General features: G+C 39.6%; 1 protein-coding gene across 2 annotated transcripts in view; it reads right to left on the reverse strand.

Annotated features, from left to right (window-relative positions):
• The window catches only part of PTPRT (protein tyrosine phosphatase receptor type T), a 619,644-nt gene that overhangs the window by 85,817 nt on the left and 508,393 nt on the right, over window positions 1-25,434 (reverse strand). Inside the window, exons 13-16 of one of the 2 annotated variants that reach the window (XM_028734967.2) lie at window positions 24,922-24,958; window positions 16,555-16,611; window positions 5,545-5,680; window positions 4,481-4,501 (exon numbers count right to left, since the gene is read on the reverse strand). In XM_028734967.2, the coding sequence (XP_028590800.2) occupies window positions 4,481-4,501; window positions 5,545-5,680; window positions 16,555-16,611; window positions 24,922-24,958 (251 nt within the window). The remainder of the gene's footprint in view (window positions 1-4,480; window positions 4,502-5,544; window positions 5,681-16,554; window positions 16,612-24,921; window positions 24,959-25,434) is intronic. The other variant, XM_028734972.2, reaches the window with a different exon arrangement.

Here is a 25,434-nt window from a genome sequence, read left to right on the forward strand (position 1 = left end):
CACTTGTGGTCAGCAATCTGTGGGACAGAGAATAATACTTGCTATTTTCCTCCCCTTCCCTGTTCTGTTTTCAAACATGTTTCTGACTTTTAATTCACATAGATGCATTTATTTGAACCCAAATCCAAATACTGTGGTCCCAAACATCTGAAAGGAGCTAGGATGAGAAAGACTGATCATTATTGTACAGACTGGAACCAACTAAACAAGATTAAAGCACTTTGGCTCATTCATGCTGAGAAGCCCTACCATAGTTTTCTTAAAATTATAATATACTATATCCAATGTTGCTTGGGATTCTGAGAAATAATAATAAAAAAATACAGTGGAGTTTTGAAATCAGTGGCTAAAATCAGCACAGTTCCGAAGGGTTTGTTTCACAATCGTGATTCAAAATGGCATCCAACTGTATCTAAAGATAAATTAAATCCTGCTCCTTGATCTCATCATGCAAAATTTGGTTCTGATATCTCAAGAGGTATTCAAATGTACAGCGAACAGACAAAATATATAGTTGATGTTGCTCAGGCAGGAGTATTATGTGACCCATGAGAGTAGCAAAATAAGCAGACTGTACAATGGTGATGGGATAAAATCAGGCTAAATATTTATTAACAGGCAGGGCAAGGGTTGTCATGGCATTGGGTGTCAGGATGAGTTCATCATTCCAAAAGCCCCATGTTGATGGAATGGATCTGCTGGGTTTGGATTGCTCTGAACCTGTATGACTGGGTCAGCCAGTGTTGAACCTTGTTGTGGTGCAAGCCAAGCAAGCAAGGTCTCACTGGGGGACCAGGCTAAACATTCCAACCAGGCAGATACCAAACTCACACTTGGGTCTGCCATGGTCAATCCTCCCATCAGGCCCCTTATGCCTCCCCACACACACTATGCTGATTCTGACCAATGTCATTTCCACCCTCATACAATGTTCTTCCGCCTAACAAAGGGAAGCTATAATTTCACTGAGGGAAAGGCGAAAAGAAACCCCAACCAAATGCCAAAAAAAATTATTTCCGTCCCTGTCAACCAATGACCCAGAATTGCTTAGTGAAGGCTCCAACCTGACGGTGGGCAGGCAGGAAGCTCTCAAAGCAAAATGGCTCCCCACCCCACTTCAGCAAGGGATCGTGGAACAGCTTTTTCCCATGAGCCCATCACACAGAGAAGATACTAGGGGAAACCTTGCCCAGTATTTTGCTGCAATCTATGGGCCACAGTGCCACCCGGCAAAGGTGTTGCATGCTTATCGGGCATGGAACGGGGCTTCTCACAAATTTGTTTGTGTAACAATAAGATGGTATGAGTACAGTCTGCTTTAAAAGTCTAGGCTGGACCAGACTTTCTGGTACAACAGCCTTTACTTTCTAATGCTTGCTTCTGAATTTTCTGACACTGGTTTTGAACAGTATCAATTAAGTGCCTTTGGCTTATAAGTTATAGGAAGATTTCTGGAATTCTGAAAATCATGTTGATTTGGTAGTTGTGAAAGAATGTTAGCTTTCCCATTTTCAGTTGAGTCAAACATTCAGAATGAGGGTGAGTGCAGAACAATTTGGAATGCTGATGGCTGACTTTGTGGCCAGCTTTCAAATCTTCGTTTAGCTGTGGAATCACTGGGTTTTTAACTCTGCTTGAAAACCTAGCTCAACAATGGATTTACATCTTCTGTATAGCTGGAAATAATGGGACGCGCTATAACTCTGCCATTCATCAACTTTCTAAATCAGCTTTGGAGGCATGAATATCATTACTGAGAAATGTACATGGTAATTTAGAAGCACAGGGTGAATTAACAAATGGACTTCATGTCCTGTCCAATGTTTAAAAATGTTTAGGATGCTTCAAAGTCTTCATCTAGGAGACCACGTTAGTTTACGGAAATTATTATGCAACACACTGTAGTAAAATTTGGTAACCAGATACTCTAACTGACCTCTGTAAGTCAAACAACAATGCCTTTATTCACAGTAGTTATAAGCATATCACAGCTTGATATTAGTAACTAAGCACCTTACAGCTTGTGTTACAGTGATCTGTTGGTGACAAATATATGCTGTACAGGAATGCTGTACAGTAATTGAGAAATGTAAACTTCCATTGTGGATGCAGAAGTTCAGAAGATGCGCACTTTTACGCCATTCAGTTTTTATCTGATTTAATTTTTATCAGGGGTTGGGAAGTAGCTAGATGTGTTAACTCTCATGCAGGTGTTTATGAATGGGATATGCTATAGGGAAATGTACATTTAAATGTACATTGTATTGAAGCAGTGGGCAGCAGCCATATTTATAAATGAATCCACATTTGGGTTCACGTCCAGGAGAAAATTCCAGTGAGCAACAGTGGCGTAGCGTGGGTTGTCAGCACCCGGGGCAAGGCAAGTAATTTGCGCCCCCTAACCCGTGGATTTGCGCCCCCTAACCTGTGGATTTGCCCTAACCCCAGATGTTGCGCCCGGTGCGGCCGGCCCCCCCTGCACCCCCACGCTACGCCACAGGTGAGCAATGTGCGCTTGCAGTTCTTAAAACAAGACTCTCAGTGGAGTTTCTGTGGACATAAGATACCGTATATTGGAAAACTCAGCAGAAACTGAAACCAAGTCCATTAACCACTTTAAATTCTGCACTTGAACTTGCAGTTTAACCCTACTACTGATCATAAATATTCTTACATGTAAACAAATTCCACTGAAATAAATGGAACCTGCATCCATTTAAAAACCATACCCTAGTACAGATCTTTTACATACATTTGTCAATGGTAATAGTGAATGCTGTTAAGGATTATAGCAGAAGGCAATTTAACACACATATGATGCCTCTAGGAGTTTAGAGCAAAACAAAAAACAAAAAAGGTAAGTTATAACAAATCAATATGAAATGTTATTTGGATAAAGCATGGTTTGTGATGCTTTGCCACTCATTAAAACTATTAAAATCAGAGGGAATTAATTGATTTCCCCAGTTTTTGAATTAATATTAACCAGCATTGTACTGTTATTAGCTTAATATAGTTGCCAAATTTGTACTAAAAATGTAAAACAGAAGTAGCAGAAAAATATAACCTCTTTGTTATTTGTAATTTTGTTCCAGCCTCTTTACATTCTATTATGGTTCAGAAATTCCAGATATGAAAAGTACAAACTCCCAGAATCCTATCAAAAGGGGGGAAATGGTATTTTCCTTCACATGAATGAAGACAAATTTGAGACAATAAACAAGAGCACAGGAAGATGTTATCAGATTTCAAAAGCTCTGGTAACCTGACAAGCACACGGGACTCTTGTTAAATTTCCTTTTCACAATAAAGGGGATTATTATTTTTCCCTCTCATGGATTATAAAAGCTGCTAAAGAGGCAGAAGAGTATAAGGGATTCAGAACACACCAGGCTGAATTTTAAACATGAATACAAGAAAATGAATGCAGGATACAGAAGAATGTCCTAATCCTAATGTACAAAGTCGTATTTGCAGATATTATCTTAAGAGTTTCTAAGCATCTTCAACATTTACTGAAGCAAATGGAAGCTGAGGTCAACTTTAGTGCATCAGCATTTCTTTTATTCATGGTTCTCAGTGGAGTGATTGCTTTTGCAGCTCTGAAGATGCAGCTCTTCAGAAATGAGCATACAGAAAATGGGAACAAGTGTATTGAACAAGTTGTAGAAATGGTTTTCCTGAGACAATAACACATAAGTAGCCAACATGATGCCCTCCAGACATTGTTAAACTACAGCTCCCATCAGCCAATGCTCAGGGGTTGTAGGAATTGTAGTTTGGCAACATTTGGGGGGGGGGGTACCTCATTGGCTACACCTGCCATAATGTTTGCCCCAGGACAGCTTTTACGGCACAGTGACAACACAAATATAGCTACAATCATTATCAAGCAGTCATACTCCTACAATGAAAACAACAACACTACAAATAGTGTGACTAAAGATGGGAAACTGAGCTACTTGCATGTGCAAACTCACGTTACCATTGCATTGCTGGGAAGTAGCAAACTATGGGCTTCCTTTAAAACTGTGCTTTGGGAAATATGAGTATAATGTCAAAATAATGGCATGTGTTAAACAAGGACAACCCCGCCCCACATTCTTTTAAAATACCAGCTCAACGGAATCACTACTTCACGGTACGTGATAGGTGTGTGGTGATCATAAAATGACAGCAAGGAAACTCAGCTGACATGCCATGCTGGTTCAAAGTGTGAGAGCCAGTGGTTCACATAGAAAGCATATACAGATGCAAAAAAAGGATTTGGATGGAACTGCTTGATAACTTTGTTCCCAACACATGCCAGCAACGACTTCAGAAAGTGGTGAGATCATATATGGGTTGAAACAAATCCTCAGACAACCTCTCTTCCCCAGGCAAGTTTTTAATAACTTTGTCCATCTGAATGGACGGTCCAGAGGAAATGGCTGTCAGTGAGCATGCACAGTCAAGCCACACTTAGAAGGTTAATAATCACCTTGGGTCTACTGCACCGCTCCTTCAAAAAAGAATAGAAAGGCAGTTTTTTGAAGCATCCCACACATTTCACAGCTTGTAATATTGAAGTCAGATGGGAAACGCCATACACATTCATTTTTTGCATATTTCTTCTTCTCTAAATACACTTATACACAACACTTACACAATCAGAAAATAAAGTTTGCAGACCGTGTCCTCATAATTTACTATTCCAGTATGAAAACAGAAGAAATTCAGCTTTAATAACATTGTTTCTACGCTTACAGAAATGCTACTTATCATCTGAAAGAGTGGAAGCGCTTGCTAATTAGGTTCATCGGCACCTCCATGAGGCACTGTTTCCTTTTTATAGCTAAGTGAAATGACTTGCTCAGATAGTACAAGATGGCCCTATCTAAACTACAAGCTTATATTGGTTTTATTAATAGCTCCACTAAAGAATTCTGGGAATTGCAGTTTGGTGAAGTGTTGAGCACTCTGGTAGAACGCACGCACCCACGCGCGCGCGCACACACACACACACACACTTCAGTACAATTCCCAGAATTTGCTGGGAAGAGGGAATAGACTACATCACCAATATAAGTCTGCAGTGTGGATATGCCGAGTGATAGAATTGGGTCTAGAACTCAGGACTTCCAATTGTATTCTTGTCATGCTTATAGGTTTGTACATTCGTATTGGAAAATGAAAATCCAAAATGTTCTATCTTCTTCACACACTTACCATGCCAGAAAGAAAGATGTCAATGGAGACGGGAAAGACCCAAATCATTGCCCTCATCAAATTGTGCACACAAGAAATACAAACAGCACGCATCACAGCCAGTGGGATACAACCAAAGAGAAGTGATTCCCACATATTCAGTGAGCACATGAAGGGCAGATTAGCTTTTCAGGCATGTATCTAAAACTCCATTTAAGAAAAACAACAACCCTAGCCTATCTATGCCTCTGCTCCCCCAAATGAGCATAAAATATGCTCAAACAAGATACGGAAATTTAAAACAAAAGGTATTAACCATTCCCAAAACAAAGCAAATTAGAGATCTTAGAAACTTACCTTCTCTTGATGGTAAGCATTGCTCCCAGAAGGATAATTACAAACATCAGAAGGCCAGCTATAACTCCTGCCATTTTCACAGTGTTGTCAACCTGCTTTTCTGGCTCCACGGCATTGGAATTCTGTGTAGATGCTCCTTATGAAGTTGTAGAAAAAAGGGAAATAATAATGACAATAAAAAGTATTGTTGAAATATCCCAGGCAAATCATTTTTCAACAACAATTTCACGGTAACATTTCAGAAGGCCAGTCCTGCATTAGATCATCAGAGAAAGGAAGATGTAACCCTTATTCCAAGTATGATGTAGCATATGAGGCAAATTTTTCATAGATGGTATACAATTACACACTGACACAAGAGACTAAACAGCAAGCAGACTTTAAGTAAATGCTGCAAAGTTATGTAACCAAATAGTTTTACAGCTCCTCCTCCCAAAGGGAATCTGATGGTTTTAAGGCCCATTACTATTGCTTTCTAGGCTCTCAGACTCACTTGTTATAATCCATCAGCACACACTTATAGTATGAAATTTCTGTATTGTAGATATCAGAACTATGGAATATTGAGTGATGACTGAAATGAAATGGAAAAGTTTTATTTCCTTAGATCCTTATGTCTCTACTTTACATGGTCTTTGTGACAAAGTTCATTTTGACTAGTTTCTATAAAACATTTAAAATTGACATTCCCACATTTCTTCGGGTTTCAACAACTGTCCTGTCTCCTCATCACCAACACCAACCACCATTGAACACTATCTGAATTGCCAAAGCTTAATGGCTGGAAAGTGGGAGAATATGAACCTGGCTCTTTCCACCTAATAAGACTTCAACAGGTACCCTAAATCTTCTCTCTTTCCAACCAGCAAATATTTCAAGTAGGGATGAGCAAATCTCTTGATTTTGCTTTATCTCAGTTTCTCATTTTTCTAGTAATAAGTTCAGTTCACCCCATTTTCGCATTCACTTTTCCTTTTGAAAATTTGTACACATATTTGTGAACATTCCTCCAAATATATGCACCTTTTGCCTAATGTATGCATTTTGACAAGCAGTTTTTCCATAGGAGAATGCATTTTTGTACATTGTTTTCACTCATTTATGCATTTTTGCATGCTCTTTCCACTAAGACACATGTTTTGTATGCATGCGTTGATTGGAGAATTGAATTACAAAATTCACAGAAGTACAAAATTCAAAGGCAAGTTGCATTTCGGTTTTTGTATTGATTTGAGAAGCGCAAATTGGGTAAATTCTCATTAAAATACAAACCCGATGATTTTCTCCTCCATCCCTACTTAACTGTTAGCTCTCAGGCTGGGGGATGCCTGCCAGAAATTTAAAACACTGTCCTGATTCTACCCAACCTTTGAGCTGGCCCGTAGAACTCTTAAAAGCCTTATACCCCATCGATGAATGTTTCCAAATACTGGTTACTAGATGACCGTTTGAATAAAATGTATTTCATCCTTCTCAAACAATTGTCCAAGAGCATTTTGTAATAACAAAGGAGCTCCTTGTGTCCTCTGAGATTCCTAATAAATCATGGGGAATTCTGATGACAGTGGGAAAACTGGATTTTCATGATCTGGAGGCATTTAAACAAAATGAAATGAAGCTAGAAGCAAAGCCAATGAAAGAAGATGCTTTAAGAGGATGTGTGGAGAACCAACAGAGGAATATGAAGAGTCTTTAGCTATCAGTCTACAGTGGAAGAGTCTTGTTTGCATTGTTTATTGAAAGTCACTTTGAGTGGCTGTGAAAAGAAATTGAGTAAATAAAAAAAGATGAGAGATTGGATCTACAAGGTAGATTTGGCTACATACTTAGAAAAATATGGATTGTGCATTTATCTCAAAACCACAGGTAGGATCTACATGCTTCACACCTTTTCACAGCTCATCCTCCCACTTCTGCAATAACTAACTTCTCAAATAGACATCTAGGAAAGAAGTATTAATACTGGCAGAAAATAGAAGCTAAACCTGAAATAGAAGCCATAGAGCTAAGGATGAATATTCTCAGCCCACAAGTTTGAAAGGGCAGACAAACTGAATAGAGAGGGGGGTGGGTTTCAAGATCTTGCAGAAATCTGCATAAAACTATAGCAGCACTTTCTCGATGCATTTCTGTGTATTTGTTTAGTCCACCAAAGGTCCACCAAAAAAATCATGCTTTTGAGGACCTCTGTGGTTGGTTCTATACTTAGCAAGTGGGTGGAACTAGGAAGGCTATCCTCAGCAGAAGGGCCAGATTAAAGGGATGCTATATGACAGAATAATCTAGAAAGGCTATGGAGGAAGAATAGCAAGTGACCAAGCAAAAATAAGTGTAGAATCTCTCTGTGACAACTGAGAAGGTCAGACGAAAACTAGATTCTAAGTGTTGCTTTTGGTAGTATCAAATCAAAATCTGGGTAGGTGCTCAGAAAGTAGATTCCAGCCATCAGAATTTCTTGAAGATGATGCTGAGCTGTAAAATGGCACAACAGAACTCCCTGCCCATAATTAGCACTGTCAGTATCTATTGACATTCTTGCTCAAAGCCCCAAACTGTTGAAGAAAATTTGCTTGAAGAAAATTTATATTATCAGTATCAGAGATTGTCCAGAAATCTTCTGTGAAGACTTGCAATGATTTTTCCAAATCTTGTATAGCCCAATGTAAAATAATAATAATGATACATATTCCCATTATATCACATGGCTAGAGCAGTATTATTTGGTTAAGAGAATTATGCTAAGAAAATGGAAAGGAAATATGGCAGTATGCTGTTGTCCAGGATCCTTTAGAATACACATTTGAGTGCAAAAGGGATTTCTCTTCTCTCTCTCTCTCTCTCTCTCTCTCTCTCTCTCTCTCACACACACACACACACACACACACACACACTCCATCTACCCAAACTAATTCCCACCCCTTCCCACAGCACCAGAAGTCTTTATGAAGTTGCCTCAGGTTTCTATATAGTTGTTTGTTTGACAGCAGAAGAGCTGCTTTCATAATGGAGCAGTCCCAAGAAGCATGTGGAGATCATACATGATCAATATAGTTCTGGGTATAGTTGACTATAAAACCATCTGTTGTGCTGAGCACATTTGAGTAAATGTGGAATATCGAAAGAACAAATTGCAGTAAATTCAGGGTGTATAGAATACCCCATAATGTGTGGCGTACAAGTAGCTGTTCATCAAATTGAGCAATAAAGGTTCACATCACATTGCAGAATGCTCTGCTGCATATATGTTCCAAATGTAAAGGAAAACCTGCCTTGCTAGATAAAAATAATGATCAGAACCTGGGTCCCTCTAAAATTCTATGGTTCTACGGCTGGCTGCTTTTTCCATGTATTCCTGTCAGAGCTGCGACTGCATTTATTTGGAGGATATGTTAAAAGTGTGGCCCTTAGTGTTAGAACCTCATGGTGAGTACCCCCACCTCTTTTTCTAGAAAAAAAAAGCACTGATCAAAACTGAAATCAATCTTAGTCTACAAATTGCATGTGCCATCTTTCTTTCATTAAAGTCAGTTTTCAAACTCTCACTGCGTCTAGTGAATCTGGAAGATATTAATGTCTCCAATCATGCACATTCTGGTGGCTCATTGAACTTGTACTTACACTGTACAATCTTCCTTTATATGTTTTGTGTCTTTGTTTTCTTCATTATGAACTGTAGCATCACCTAACCTTGGTATTTATATTCAAACAGAACGTATATGTTTTTCAATTAATTTCACTTGGTTCAATGTCCCTAAAGTTTCCTCATGTTCTTTGCATGAGGCTTTTGCATATCTTGATTTGCATGACAAAGTTTCATACATCTGAGAATTGTCCTTTTCAGATGGAATCTCAAAAGTTTGTTGATACTGTTGCCCATAAGTCACAAATCTCATCAACCCAGAAAACAATATGCCTTAAGGTGATAGATCATTTATCCACAGGAAACAATTGTACAATTGAAATGATATCCATACAATTTCAAATCCCATCAATCTGACACATAAAGCTACACATGCAACTTTGATAAAAGACATTTGAATTGTGCCAGGATGTTAGGTTTCAAAGCTCTCTAGAGCTTTCAACCTTTCTAACTCATTCTTTTGATTTTGGCCATGAACACACCTGGCGCTGTAATGACTGCCAAGTTAATGGTGAATTGTTTTAGAATTTGAACTACACGTGCAAAATCTTCATCTAACGTAAATTTTCCTGAAGATATTCATTGCTGGTGACATGAGGTTTCGTTTTGAGAAAAAATAAAAGAATTAAACACATACAGATATGTGTCGCATGTGTCTTTGTTGCAAGTCCCTTTCACTACTTGAAAGGATTTCGAGTAATTCACTCTGAGGCCAGTCTTCGAAATGCAAAGAATCAGACGGAGACTTTTATCATATGTGGTGGATGTGTGATAAAGTAAAAACATTTTGGGAATTGATCTATAATGAACTAAAAAAAGATGTTTAGATATACCTTTCTCAAAAAACCGGAAGCATTTTTGCTAGGTTTGATGGGAGAGGAAATTGCGAAAATAGATCAAAGACTATTTATGTATGCCACAGCAGCAGCGAGAACTTTAATGGCCCCAAAGTGGAAGTTACAGGAAGTACCTACGATTGCAGAGTGGCAGGCGAAGATGATGGACTTTGTGGAATTGGCCAGACTGACCTGCAGGATTCAGGATCAAAAATTTTCAAAGGGACTGGAGTAAATTTATTGTATATTTGAATCATAATTGCAAAAATCTGAAGACACTAGCAGGATTGAAATAAATCCTACAATGTGGATAATAGAAGTGAAAGAACTAAAATTTGAGACGGGACTTGAAAGTGGAAAACCTGCTGAAGGGAAGGAGGGAAGTCGTATGCTTGGCAGAGCAGAAAGTTTTATGTTTGTTATTGCATTGTTGAAAATATTGTTTAAGGAAGAAAATAATAAAAACATTTAAAAAGAGAGAGAGAGAGAGAGGAGGCCAGTCTTTATAAGCACTTGTCACTGAGATGATCCTCTGGGGACAGCAAGTGCCCTTCAAGGAAAATCTCTGTTCCTTGCTGCCATATTTCAGCAGCAGAGATTCCTAGACTCCCTATGGTGTGGAAATTGAGCTCAGAGTCATGTGTCCTCCGAGTCCAAGTCCAGCTCTGTGGCCCTCTTTAGGTCCCAAGCTGAAACAAAGAAGTAGAAAGCTTCTTTTTATCCTATAAAACTGTCGAAGACCGACCTCTTATGCTTCTGCGTTTCCTTCTGCTGCAAGGATTCCTTAGTATCATGAGGACAGAGTACATTCCTCACCAATTTATGTCAATTATGTACGTGGGTAAGTTCCTTTTCTTCAAAGGGGTCGCTAACATTTGTAGGAAAGGATCCCTGCCATTTTGCATTCTTGATATGTGTTTCTCTGCATCTTTTAACTAATTTTAAATTCTCGTAAGCTGCTTTTGCAAGCACAAAACTGAAAGGCACCATAGAAATGTTTCAGAAATAAATAAACACACAAGTAAATTTGAAATACAGGGAGAAATAGGACATTCCTTGTCTGTGGAAAAGGGATGTAGCTCAGTGACATTCACCCCCCCCCCCCCAGGATTTAAACAGACTATTGCATAAAATGCTGGAGAGCTAGATGCTCCAATTATCTGATTTGCTTTAAAGTGGTTTCTTACATTCACTTTTCATTCCTCAGCCAATGTGTTATACTAAGGATGTTTTGGTGCACTTCCTACGCAATATATGGTAAGTTTCATTACAGTTCACTACATTGCTCCATTCTATTCTACTAGTTAATACTGAGTTTTATTCATACTAATGTCATCAAGAGAATTCTGCAAAGATGCTTAGAAGATGCTAAACTGATCCTTAAGATGCTGATAAAATGAAAAGCAGCTAAATCCTATTTATGGCTATGATGAATAAAATATTTAATTCATGATTCTTATTTTAGGATATGAAGATGACACATTTTTAAGCTACTTAGTTAACAAGGATTAAAATCAATCGTAGGGAGGATCTGATAGCATTCCTGTAACAATTAGATATTTCTCAAAACTTTTATATCACTTTTTGCTGGGAAGATTCCTTTTAGCAACTTGTAAGCTGCTCCCGTCATGAATATATGCATACATACATGCACAAAATGATCAGCAGGTGTTAGCTGTCACATTTCTTAACTATAAAGTAACTGAATGGGAAAACGGGACAAAAGATGAAAAGCAAAATCCAGTCCCAAGGCATGCTATGTGTTCAACTCCATGTACAAACAGTGCTTATGGGAAGTTCTTGGAAAAGAGAAATACAAACCAACTTCCATTGAAGGAGCCCCCAGCACAACTCCAAGAACATCCCATGAAGATTTGTTTTTATAGCCATAGAAATGAATGTGGTCACACATGCCATTTTTTAATGAATTTACCTTAGCATAGGAAAATGGAGCAGCCTAGACTTCCTACAGATTCTGCTGCATATTTTGGCTGTGCAATAGAATAATATGTGCATATGTAGGGGGATATTGAAGCTACTAACATGAGTTTGACCAAATTGTGGGAGGCAGTAGAAGACAGGAGTGCCTGGCGTGCTCTGGTCCATGGGGTCACGAAGAGTCGGACATGACTAAATAACAACAAGGGGGATATCAAATAAAAAAGAAAGGCAAGCATAAGGAGCTTAGGTCCTAGCTAAGATTCCGGCCTTGGGAAATATTTAAATTGGCTCTTTCAGCTGGAGAGTTAACGGATTGTAGTACAATCTGGAAGTAAGAAACTAGCAGGCTAAGTATTTGTCCTCTCAGAAGAAGTTGTAATATGTAAAATGAATTTCCTTTAAAAATAACTTGGTGCATTACACAGAAGTAACTAGAGAAGAAAAGTTTAGGATATTAAGGCATGCCATACAGACAATGAGCCAAAGATTTCTTAGCTAAAGTTGAAATCACAAACTAAGGGGGAAATGAATTCATAAGAATATATATGATACAGAGATAAGAGTGAAAGTTGTATCTTGTTCCTATGACATAAGAGAAAATTAATGAAGGTTCTGGTATCACCACAGCCACCCAAGTTCACAAATAAGGAGGAGAAAACAGAATGGCATTATATTAAAGGCTGATGTAATAATTGCACACTTTTGTTGCTTGTTGGGATGAATTGTTGGAAATGCTCTGGTCTTTTGTGCCCAATTTGCCTGTTCCAGCTGACAATATATGTTGGGAAAGGTGCTCTTTTTTATCCTCCTCACTCCAGGGGGGAAACAAAGCCTACTTAAGTACAACTGTTGGCACTATAGAACCTGCAATCATCCCTGGAGTCAAAAGGAAGCCATTTCATCTCAGTAGTGTTTGGTTTACATATCAAAGGGCTCCAAGCACTGAAATGTTTTCCTTCTCACCAACCCAGATGGGAAATAATCTTTGGCGGATCCTGCATAGCAAATAACTTCAGTTAAGTGTTCTATGGAGAGATGGAGCTTGAAATGACATCTGAGCCTCCTTACAGTCCTGTGTGGTGTGGGTGAAATGGGCAGAAGGCAAATGAAACACACTGGGTTTTTCAGTATAAGAACCGTAAGTTATAATGATTTGGTGTTTAGCACCATTTTGAGGTTTCGCCTCTTGCTTCTCTTGGTTTTTGATTCTGACCCCTTTCCCCCCTTGGGCCCAAAGAAAACATCTTATCTGTAGATGCTCAAACTGTAACAGCCACTTGTTTGATCTTTAAGTGAAGGCACCAATTCAAACAAAGCGAATCTTCCATGTAAACACTTCCGGACTGCAGTATCAGCCACAACCCCATGTATTCTTAAGATACTCATGTTGTGTGGGTGGGTTGCTGGCTAGGCCCTCTCTTTTCAACAGCTGCCTCTTTCTTTCATCATTATTAAAAGTCTATTGCTGTTACAGAGTTCTTAGACATTATACCTGAAATAAGAACCTAAATGCATTAATAATAATAATGGCTGCAGCGGGTGATGAGCTCCCAGAGAAATCTATTTAAGAAACTAAGGCATCATGTATTAATAATAATAGCTTCGGGCTTGTCATGCCTTTGGAAGCTTAACTTTATGGACATTTAATGACAATCATATATTCATGGTAACCTTTTGAAGCAACCCAGAGAGAATGAACAATTGTAATTCATGTTGTTCCAGTGAAACAGCTTTTCTCCTTTGGGATCAGGCGAGCACACCTCAAGCAAAGGTGCTAAGGCATGTAAATTATTAAGAGAATGTCAATCCAGTGACTTCATAGACATATTCTTTTAAAGCTGTAATATTCCTTCTGGTTTGATGCACCCTTTTGCCTTGATGCTTATGGCAGTCATCTGGATAAAGCTTTATGCAATGCAGAGGGGTGCTAGATGCCTTGGCTGAGCTAAAGACCTTTTTCATGTACTCCATTTGCTATAATAAATGGAGATGTTGTCTATGTCATCTTCAAACGTACTCCTATAGCCTGTTTTCTATTTCTGGATCTAGTGATGTCAGAATGCCTCCAATTCTCCTCCCCCCAACTCAATTAGGCTGGCATTCATTTCATTTGTAAGACTATGCTGCAGAAGCAGCAAGTTCTCAACATGTACGTTTCAAACAAGTTGGAAAGGCAGGGCGCTGAAGTTCTGGAGAAAAGTGTCCCCGTAAACCAAACAAATATGTGCATTTCAGCAGATTTGCTTTTCTGACCTAGGATATCACTTGGTAAGAGTTCTAGAAACCATTGTTGCTAATACTTCATAATGGTGATACAGGAGCCTACACTCAAAATATCTTTTGGAAAGAATAGAAGTGACAGAAGGAAAATATTCATGGATCAAGCCTAGGATGAAATGCAGCAAGCCATTTGAAAATGAGTTTGTAATGAAATAGACCTGTCAAAGGAATAGCATTCAAGTGTAAAAAGATAAATTGCAATAATAAATTTGACATGAGACTAGGTCTGTTTTAAGGATGCATTATCTGTCTACGAAGCTGGAATATATTTTGAAAAACAATAGAGCTGTTCTAATTTAATCTGAATGAACAAGACCTATTAAACGAGCAACCTTTTTAAAGAACAGCTTTCTGATGTTGCAAAGTTATTCATGTATTGATTGAGGAAAGGGTTCAACCTGAATTTCCTTTTTATTTTACAGGAAATTGATTTTATGTGTTGCAATCAGTACATTAAGGTCTCTATGCATTTTTGAGCTCCTGTCACTGATTAAATGTGCACTAAGTTTAGTATATGCTCTTCCTGTGTCATATGACTTTTCCATTGACTTTGTTGCGAACACTTCCATGTGCACACAGTGACAATAAGTGCAAAGAATTGCCCCCCCCATTAAAGTCAGTGGGAAAGGTCTTCGAAGAGCAAGCTACTAATACTATGCACTCCAAAGCAGCTATTTCATGGAATGGCTTTTTGCTAATAAAGCATTAAACAAAATAGGATCCATATTTCAAGGAACTCATTCGGTAGCATTTTATTTATCTACCTGATCCACTGCTGTTGAATATTTCTGCAAGAATAAGAGCCAAACCAAAATGAATAGAAAATTCTTCCCAGTTCTCATGTGTAGTTCACAATCAAATAGTACTGTCAGACTACAGTCTACAAACAACACCAACACCAACACCAAAACTTATTAACCACACCAAAGATCCTCTAGCCTCAACTCTTCTGAGACAAGGAGGAATAGTTATTTCCTCCCATTTTCTAAGCTGGTTTATTATTCCTATCATTTTTTGCTTGTAATGCCAGAAAGCAGAATCACATGCACTGTCCACACTTTGTATCTATGTATGATTAGTTTAATGCATGTATGTCGTAGAGTCTACATTCAATGCTCAGAAGGTTCTTTCCATGACCAGGGATGGCATTTCTCAGTATTTGCAGAGGCACATACCATCCTCTCCCATCCTTAACCATTCAACTTGTAAGTGAATATGGCTCATCTACCCAATCCAGAATGCTTGAATATGTCAGCACTTCATATTGCGCAACAGCTCAGTAAGAACTAGTGGAAACAGGTCATGACTGTAATTCAGGATAGAAGGGAAGAAGAAGAAGAAGAAGAAGAAGAAGACGACGTCTGGAGACTGGGAAACGGAGGGCTGTCTCTTGAAGACGTTAGCTCTAGGGATGTTGTTCAGGTTTCTTCACCTTCCTCGTGAAGTAAGAGTAATAACACCAATATGTTTTTCCTTTCATAGTTTTGGAAATCTTAAAGATACAGGTGTCTGAATTAGCTGAGAGGTGCCTGAACTGGGTGACAGGTAACAAAGAAACTCTGGATAGAATGCAGACTTCATTATCTCGTATCCCAATATAATGCTGACAAGCTTGGCCAATTTATAGAGATTTAGCCCTTTAGCAAATTACTCTTGTGCTTTCAAGGGCTATCCCACTGGTGTGCATGTTGTGTGTAGCTCAGTATGCCCTGCTGTGTGCATGGATATGGCCATGACAACATCTATTGGGAAACGGCTTTAAGAATGCCATCAATATATTTTCTCAGATGTGCAAGTTGAAAATTGGACTGCATGTCTGCTGATGTAATCCTTCCAAACCTTTCAGCAGATATCCTGAAAGAATATCTTATAGCATCACTTTAAAAGCCACTCGTGACCTTTCTGCCTGCTACTTTCCAGAGAGTGGAATAGTAGTGCCAGTGGCCTTCACGTTTTAATTGTCTACTAGAAAGGTATCTAGAAATGGAATCAATGAAAAGATGAGTCACCCTCTCTTGGCCTTAGGACCTGAACCATAATTAACGTTTCAATGATAGTTTGGCAATACCATGTTATCTCCACGTGGTTCTGGGTGCCATTCTAAGTGCAGCAATCCACTTAACTACTACATGTAAACATTCAAATTGGATTTGAGATGGCCTAATGCAGAAAGTATTTAAAAAATCTCCTGTAAACAAATCAGCCTGGCATCATACTTGTTTCGGCATGCAGGCAAAACATGACATGACAATCTTGCAACTGCCAAAATGGTTTGCATTTTTATGACATCCCCTTTCCTGAACTGATAATCACCTGTGCTCATGAGGCTGGGCGGGTTTCGGGTAGTCACCTGTTGCCTACTTATTACTGCTAAGAACAAGGAAAACGGTCCCCAGGCAGCATGCACAAGAGAGAAAAGAAAAAAGGAAAATAAAAATAAAATTGTGCCACTTAATAAAACTGCATTTTAATTCCAAGAACTTGTACTCAGAAAAAAATGAACCTTGATAGATATGGAACCATTTATGAGCCCTCTGCCTTCGTTTCAATTAGGTGGTAAAATTAATGAAACACGCTTTGAGAACACAGGAGGTAATTGTTTCCCCCTTAGCAAGAGAATGCAATTTTCACTAATAAAGTGTCAATACTAACATATATTGTTTGGGGAGAGGGGGGAAAAAATCAGTTCATGCCAAAAGAACGGCTCAAATTAAAATAATAATATAAAATACATGTCATTAAGGAAATTAAAGGGGCAAAAACTGATTAAAAATCCTTTTTGAATTAAAATTCTGTAGCACAGAACTGGCAAATTGGGGTTTAATTATCAGCTGATATTAAAGGGGTTCTTGTTACACAAATGATATGCATTCAAGTTCCCAAATCTGTTAGATTATTATTATTTTCCTCAGCAGACCCCCCGCTTCATTCTAATTTAATTGGTGGGTACCATTTTATGGATGAAAAAGGCAAAAGATACAAAGGAGATAATACCACCAGTAAATAAAAGGAAGAAGGAAAATCATTTTGGATTTAATGGGCAGACAGTGTAAGTGAATATAAAGTAGTCACAGACAAACTGGCAAAACACAGATATTTTTAAAACAAACATGTCAACGTGAATGTACATTTATGGTAATTGTGGGGGGGGGATAGTAAGTCCAGAAGGAAGGGCACAAAAGCAGCTGCAGGTACTCAGTCTTACCTTTTAGTTTAGCTAATAGAGAAACATGTTAATTCAGGTGTTCTAAAAATGACTTCAGTAAACATGTGAGGAGTGGGGTTGATCATGTGACAAGTGCTCAAGATTATGCACAACAACAAATGTTTGGTAGCTCTCCGAGACGGGACACCAGACTAGGTGGACAGATTTAGCAATTCACTATTTATTGTGAATGCTGACCCCCAAATTGTCACCCCACTCACAGGTAGCATTGGAGCAGTTGTGTCAGGGTGGTTTGGGGTAGGGTAGTTACAAAATCGATGCCCTGGGGCTTTGCAGATTCGGTACTCACGGGTACCAGATGCCTGAATAGGGCTTCCAGGAGGGACAAATATTGACAGCAGTGGCCAGGGTTCTGCTGAAGGTGGTGAAACAAACAAACCATTACAAAGAAAGAAAGAAATATTGAAAGAAAACATAGTGTTATGAGTTTGGCAGGGTAGGTGGGTAGGCTGGGTGCCAATACAGAATTCCTAGATCCAGCAAGTGTTAAAATCTAAAGAAGGGTTTGAGTTGTTAGAATAGCCAGAAATTACTTTGTGATTTATCCTGTATTTTTACCCTGTGAACTGCCCTCAGATCTTTAGGTGAAGGGTGGTATATTAACTTGATTTAATAATAATAATAATAATATAATGACCATTCCTCTAAATTTGGGTTGTTAACATAACAATGGAACTGGTTCTGTATCAGAGAGCAAATGGGTGGCCCCTCTCCCTCAACTCAATGGTAGTTAGTTAAAAGAAGGAGAGAGCTGAGTTGTGTGTGTGTATGCTAGAAGCTAGAATCCTTTGAGGTAGAGACATGCCTGATTTATGCTTGTATCCAAGGCCAAGAGAAGAAAGACGCTCCATCATAGGCTCAGGTTGTATACAGTTTATTTGTAAATAAATCATATATCCTAAAGGGTAAAAGGTAAACATAAGGTAAAGGATCCCTGGACGGTTAAGTCCAGTCGAATTTGACTATGGGTTGCAGCGCTCACCTCCGCTTTCAAGCCAAGGGAACCAGTGTTTGTCCGCAAACAGCTTTCCGGGACATGTGGCCAGCATGACTATGCCACTTCTGGTGCACAGAAGACCGTGACATGTACCAGAGTGCATGGAAATGCCATTTATCTTCCCGCTGCAGCGGTACCTATTTATCTACTCACACTGGTATGCTTTCGAACTGATAGGTTCGAAAAGACAACACAGCATCTGCTGTCCCTCATCCTGAAGGAAATATGAACCCTGGGTAAGGGCCTGGAACCCCTGGAATCGCTGGGAGATTGAAGTGGCATGCAACAACAGAAAGGATGGGAATATTCCCACCCTAGTGTGCTAAAATGAGCCTGCTCCCCGACTTCACAAATTGTTAGGAGGTTTTCCTTTAGTTTAACTGACGTTTTAGCTAACATGCCACCCCAAATTTCACAATTGGGGAAACCCAGCCAGATGGGCGGGGTATAAATAATAAATTATTGTTATTGTTATTATTATTACAATTGGTAAAGTGAAATGAAATCAGCTTGGTCCTAGTTCTTTTGTTCTTTTAAATTGTCATGGAGATTCATATTGTAGAGTTTCATGCAGGGTGCCACTGGCTGCCATGTGCCATCCAGCACAGGGTGCCATCCATGTGCTGGATGGATGTCATGCACCATTTTCAATTCATGTATTATTTGGGCTAGGAGAAAGAGAATTAGAGCTTCTGGTGCTCACAAAAGACAGGAGAGACAGAGATTTTCCCAACTTATGCAGGAATGGAAGGGTGAGCAGCCATGCAAGGGGGAGGACTGAGGAAAGTATATTGGTTAAGCTGTTTGGGATCAGGCTGTTTTGTGGTTTTCCAAGGGGAAGGTAATGGCTAAAGGAACAATATGCCATTCCAGACTGTCTCCAGTTCAAGACACAAACAGAGAGCAGGTGGTCTGACCACAGCAGAGCCTAGAATGGAAAAAATAACTCTAAGGCACACGATGCATGCACAAGAAGGGAGAACTAGTGATGAACAGAATTGTGCCCTTGTAGGGAACAGTATTTCGTTCCTTTCTTAAAGAACCCAACTACTATGTAAAACTTTCCTGTTTTATGCTGTAGAGAACCATGTCCTTTTCCTGAAGGATTTAGGATTATATGCTGGTCTATGACCAAAATAAAGATTTGATTTAGGATTAGGAATAATAGTAGCTTTCAGAATGGTTTTAGAACCCTTGCCTAAATGAGCCCCTGTGCCAGAACAACCAGCTAATGCCTGGATGGTGAGTTCAGTTCAATCCAATAAAATAATAATAATAATAATAATAATAATAATAATAATAATAATAATAATAATTTATTACTTATACACCACCCAACTGATTGGGTTTCCTCCCATTAGGACTGCATCCCCAGTTACATGGAAGCACTTTTGGGATTATATAATACTAGTATTATAACACATACTTATATTAGAAGAAGACATAATGTCTAGTAATGCTTACATTCCATTTTAAACCTCCACTATTATTATTATTGTTATTATCAGCAAAACCTACATTATTACTATTATTATCAGCAAAACTCTCCCCTTACCAGATACAATTACATTAAAGAAAAAGGTTTCCAGGTGGCATGCCTGTATCCTTTCTTGAATAAGATTTTAGCTCTCTTTGTATATTATGCATGAGAAGAGGATATCTATGATGGCAGGGCAGAAGCGGCTGGCAGGAAGAGGTGGCACTGCAGATCTGGCCTCCCAACCACTGTGTAGGGGCAGGGGTGAAGCAGGGGGGTGGTGAGGTCAGGGTGGAGTCCATGCTTTTGCGGAGCCAATCTGATGCTTGTTCCATTACACAGGCACCTCCCTCCTGACCTCAGTGCTAGACTGGCTCCCATGGCATCCTGGTAAGCAGCAGGGATGGTGCTGCCTGGAGGTAAGGTCCACAGTGGCATCAGTCCCTGCTGGCCACCCCTCCAACAGGGGTTTTAGGCCTGCATATCTTGCCCCACCCATCAAAGTCATATGGCTCTTCTCCCACCCGCCATCACTGTGTTTTTCACAACATGTGCAGCAGGGAACCTGTTCCAGATGGCCTGATCCAGGTCTCTAAGTGTCATGGGAAGCTTCTGCAGAAAATGGCAATGACATCCTGTCACCATGCTTTCCCTATTTATGTGAGTAACTCCAATGCTTGCATGTATCCACAACAAAGGGAATAATGCTTTTCACTTCTTTTCAAGATTAATTGAAACTAGCCTATTTTATTTTATTTATCTTAATCAATAAAACTTGTTCACCATCCCTTCCCACATCTACCTTCCAGCTTTCACATCTTGTTGCAAAATTAACAAGCGATTTTCAGCAGAGCTTGCTTTTAAAAGGACATTTTAAGTTTTCTGTCTGAGCTGTTTTAGAAAACTAGCTGCCATTGGCAATTTGGAAGAAGGTTCATTAAGTATCTTTTCTGCTCCATATATTTTTGCCCATGTCCAAATTATCTTTCCACCAAATCCTCTTTGCTATCAGACAGTAAAGAGAGTGAAAGCAGTCCATTATAATCCAAACATACGTGAGAGCTTATTATCTTGAACCAGCCTGTTCATGGTGATCTGGAGGAGAAACCAACTGCATGTTCATTCTTAGTCACTATAGAAATGCATTGTCTACACACCATATACAGAAATAGATTACCACAACATCATATTAGGGCTTTACTGGTGGCACACGTTCATTCAGGTTCATGGCAAATCCAGATCACCATGAGCCAGGGCATTTGCGTGTCTTACTTTACCGAGGACAGCTCCCTATTTGAAGAAGTCCTCTATTTAACCAGCTCTCCAGTTAAACTCTGGAGATATAGAACCCAAATCTCTTCTCTCTGTCCCTTCCTCCAGCAGCAAGAGAATTGGCCTTTTCAGCCATGGGAATGCTCTCCCCAGGGAGTCCTGCTTGGTGCTAACAGGTTTTTAGTATCAGACAAAGATGTTAAATTTTCCTCCAGGCATTGAGTGTTAATCTTCTGTACCAGCTAATGGATTCCCCCCCCCCAACCCCTTGGCCTTTTTGTGTGTGATGAAGCCTGTGTTTGAAGGATGGAGGTATTTGCTTTTATGGCCTCTTTGCCTTAAGTGTGTACAATTGTGTGTTTTTTTGGTGTTGCTGTTGCTGTTTTTGCCCTGTGTGATGGGATTTTGTCTTTCTACATCAAGACTTCATGTGGCAAGCAACCACTAAAACAAACATGTAATTATTAAATTTTCAACTATGCCATTACATTTACTATTGCATATGCTAATTCAGGCCAATTTTATGCAAATCTCTGTCCTCTATGTTGGTAACAGACTCCCTCTTTTTGGGTGATGCTTAACTGCTCATTGTGCCATGCACTCAATGAAACAGGGAGTAAAGACAGGCGGTGCACCAGCCTACGCTGGGCATCATATACTAACATGGTGAAAAATGGTCTCAGTATTGCTAAATCCAGTGGGGGGGGGGAGAGCCTAGTTAAAAAGAATTAACATAATTTCAATGGCATTATTGTATCTCACGGTGTTTGTTAAAGTTTTAATGCAAGGGCATGAGAAAATAAATTAGCTGAAACCCATTTTGCTTTTGTTGCTATTGCTACTACACACATAGGAGTTAAGGTAATGCATTGACAAAGAACTTCTACAGAGGAAAACGACAAGGAGAAAGTGTGAGCAATATACTAAAACAACTCCACAAGACAACAGCATGCAAGGGAGAAGAAGGAAACACACTCTGTTGGCTATAGAGAGATGACATAACCCATTTGCTGCATCACATCTTAACAGGTTTATGATCTCAGCATCTCTACCAGGTTCTGTAAAGGTAAAGGTAAAGGTACCCCTGCCCATACGGGCCAGTCTTGCCAGACTCTAGGGTTGTGCGCTCATCTCACTCTATAGGCCGGGAGCCAGCGCTGTCCGGAGACACTTCCGGGTCACATGGCCAGCGTGACAAGCTGCATCTGGCGAGCCAGAGCCGCACACGGAACGCCGTTTACCTTCCCACTGGTAAGCGGTCCCTATTTATCTACTTGCACCCGAAGGTGCTTTCGAACTGCTAGGTTGGCAGGCGCTGGGACCGAACAACGGGAGCGCACCCCGCCACGGGGATTCGAACCGCCGACCTTTCGATCAGCAAGTCCTAGGCGCTGAGGCTTTAACCCACAGCGCCACCCGTGTCCCACCAGGTTCTGTAGCATTTGCTAAATGCAACAGAACTGCTATGGGCTGCTACAAGAGATTAGCAAGCTCTACAAAGCTCTCCTTTATTTTGGCACAGAAATGATGCAACCTCTTTAAAGGATTGCAAGCCAAAATGCCCACTCTCATCCCCGTCATTCCTCTCCATCCTCAAAAGTCATCCCCATCCTTCAAATCATCCTTCACATTCTTTCCAAATGCCAGTGGTGCTGAGAAAAGCAATAGCAGCATGCAAGAATATATACATTTTTTCTCCCATTCTTCTCTTCCTGTCCTCTTCCTGACATGGTGATTAGCAGCATGTCAAAGAACAAAGCTGGGTGGCTGACAGAACACAGACCTCTCAGCCATCAGGCTTTGTTTCCAGATTGGGGGGGGGGGAGAGAATCTCCCCTCTCCCTTCTCCATGCAAGCTTTCACTGGTGCTTGGGAGGGAAGGAAAGTGGGGATGTGTTGAAAGGACTGGTGGGGAAGAACTTTGGGGTGGTAAAGGCAGGTTGTGGGGCAGAGGGAAGCTGTGAATTCCTGCCTGGCTCCAATTTCAATATGAGCCAGACAAGAATTTCCCTTCTCCTTTTGAGGTGGATATTGTGGGTGCTCAGATCTGGCTTTCCAAGCCTGGGCTTTGGAAAACTAGTTTTTCCCATATGATTTAGGTAGCAGATCATAGATGGGTACTGAGATGAGATCTTTCTCAGTTGTTGCTTAAGTGTTTTCAACTGGTGTGTGTGTGTGTATAAATGTGTGCTAGGTGCAGTCTTACATTCACGTGTAAGCAAGAAATTATCCAAGAGTTCACCTTGTTTTGATACATTATTGTTATTATTAATCAATATGAGAAACAATACTTTTTTTGTCAGAAAAGGGATGACCCAGACACACAATTTAATTGCTCATATGAGCAAGTCATTTTCTGGTTAAACCTACATTGGCAACGAACAAGGCACACAACAGAAACCAAAGGTTAAGAGTAGTCAAGGGCATTCCAGTTTTTATATCACTCCATGCCCATCCTTTGACCACCATCTTATTCCTTGATGGTTTATTGTACATTGAGATTTCCTTGCTGGGCTTGTCCTGGACCAATTTGATAAGGCATAGAAGTACCCAAACAATAGGCTAACATTTCACATGTGACTACAAGAAATGAGGAAGAAGAAAGGACATGAGTTTTAAAAATTGTGCAAGAGCTGGGAAGCCCACTGTCAATTACACTGAGATAAACTGGGCTATATGATCATTATACTATTCAGCATGATATCAGTGCAAAGGTTGGGCAAAATTTTGACAACACAAAGCTGTTTGCCAGGCAGTCTTTTTAACCACAATTCCCCTCCTCATTTCTACAATTGTGTTCAAGGGCATGTTTATTGAGAATGTAGAATTGGCTGAGAGATATTCTTTTTCTTTTCTTTACATTTTGTTACAAAATAAATTGCTTTATTGACACCTTTGCTAGCAAAGCTACCTCCGGGGTGATTCTCTTCCATTCTCAGGAGGTTCATATGAACTACTATAATCGAAAAAACATATTAGGACACATATAATGCTTTCCCACAGGAGCCACAACCTTGTCATTTAGACTGAGAGGTGACAAATGTATTATTTTAACAAAGCACTGCCATTTCACTTGGCTCAAGCTAGACACTGGTATGTGGCCAGTGGTTTGATTCCTTGTCTCATATTAGTTTTAATCTGAAGTCTTTCTTGTCAAGGTCACTGGTGATAAACTAGGAACAACTGCCAACCAGTATCAAGACAAGACTGACTTTTCAGAAACTGTTAAATCCATCCCCATAGGGAATTAATACATGCGGTTATCTTTAAACTGTTTGCAAGTTTGAATATCCCATCCTCACTCCCCATCCATAATGAAGACCAAGATACTAGAGGATTATATTCTCAGAAGAGTAATAAGAACTGTAGGAATGAAGCTACAGAAAACAAAAGGGAAATGTTGGAAAGTTAAAACAACAACCACGGTCTGTCTGGTATGAACAAACAAAAGCAGGTCTTCCCCAAATCCCACAAACATATTTGATAACTCGCTTTTTCTGAATGAACCACATATAGTTTAAGGGGCGGGGGAGCCACTTTTGATAAGAGAACCAAGTTATTCCATTACAACAGAACTACAAAGTGTCCTATGGCACCTTAAAGATTACCTGGTGGCTGAATTTTCAATCACAACAGAACTGGTTTCCATATGAGCATTATGCTTAGAACTAGGAGTTTTGTTTTTCTAAAAAAAGGTCTTCAACATACCTTTTGTTGCCAGCCGGACACAGTTGATTTTGGTCTCCTGAAAATGACAGAATATGGAAAACCATCAGGTATGTCTGCTTCTTTGTGTAAGAACAGTTTAAGAAGTAGCACTCTGAGACACAGTGGACGACAGGGTCTTTCTGAACTATCCGTTGGAAATGTGTAGCATAATAAGTGCAAAATTGTTGTGCAATATTCAGATGTTGTACATCTCTTGCAAGGGTATCACACATCTTCATCAATGGGATTCAAACAACAGTATTTCATACCTAGGGAAAAAATGATAATGCCCACTAATACTGCAATAGCATCCATAGCTATTGCAGTTGCCTTGTGGAATATGACTTTATGAGTATCGCGTCAATTGATGGGTGCCTGTTCAGATAGAAACTATTCTGAAAAAGATGTTGCTGAATAACTCATACAGTATTTATCAGAAAAGTAGGGATAAGCACTTAACTGATTCACATAAAGAGCCAAAACACTCGTATTAAAACTTTCACTACCAGACAC

Source organism: Podarcis muralis, chromosome 5 (genome assembly GCF_964188315.1).
Source record: "Podarcis muralis chromosome 5, rPodMur119.hap1.1, whole genome shotgun sequence".
Taxonomy (NCBI): domain Eukaryota; kingdom Metazoa; phylum Chordata; class Lepidosauria; order Squamata; family Lacertidae; genus Podarcis; species Podarcis muralis.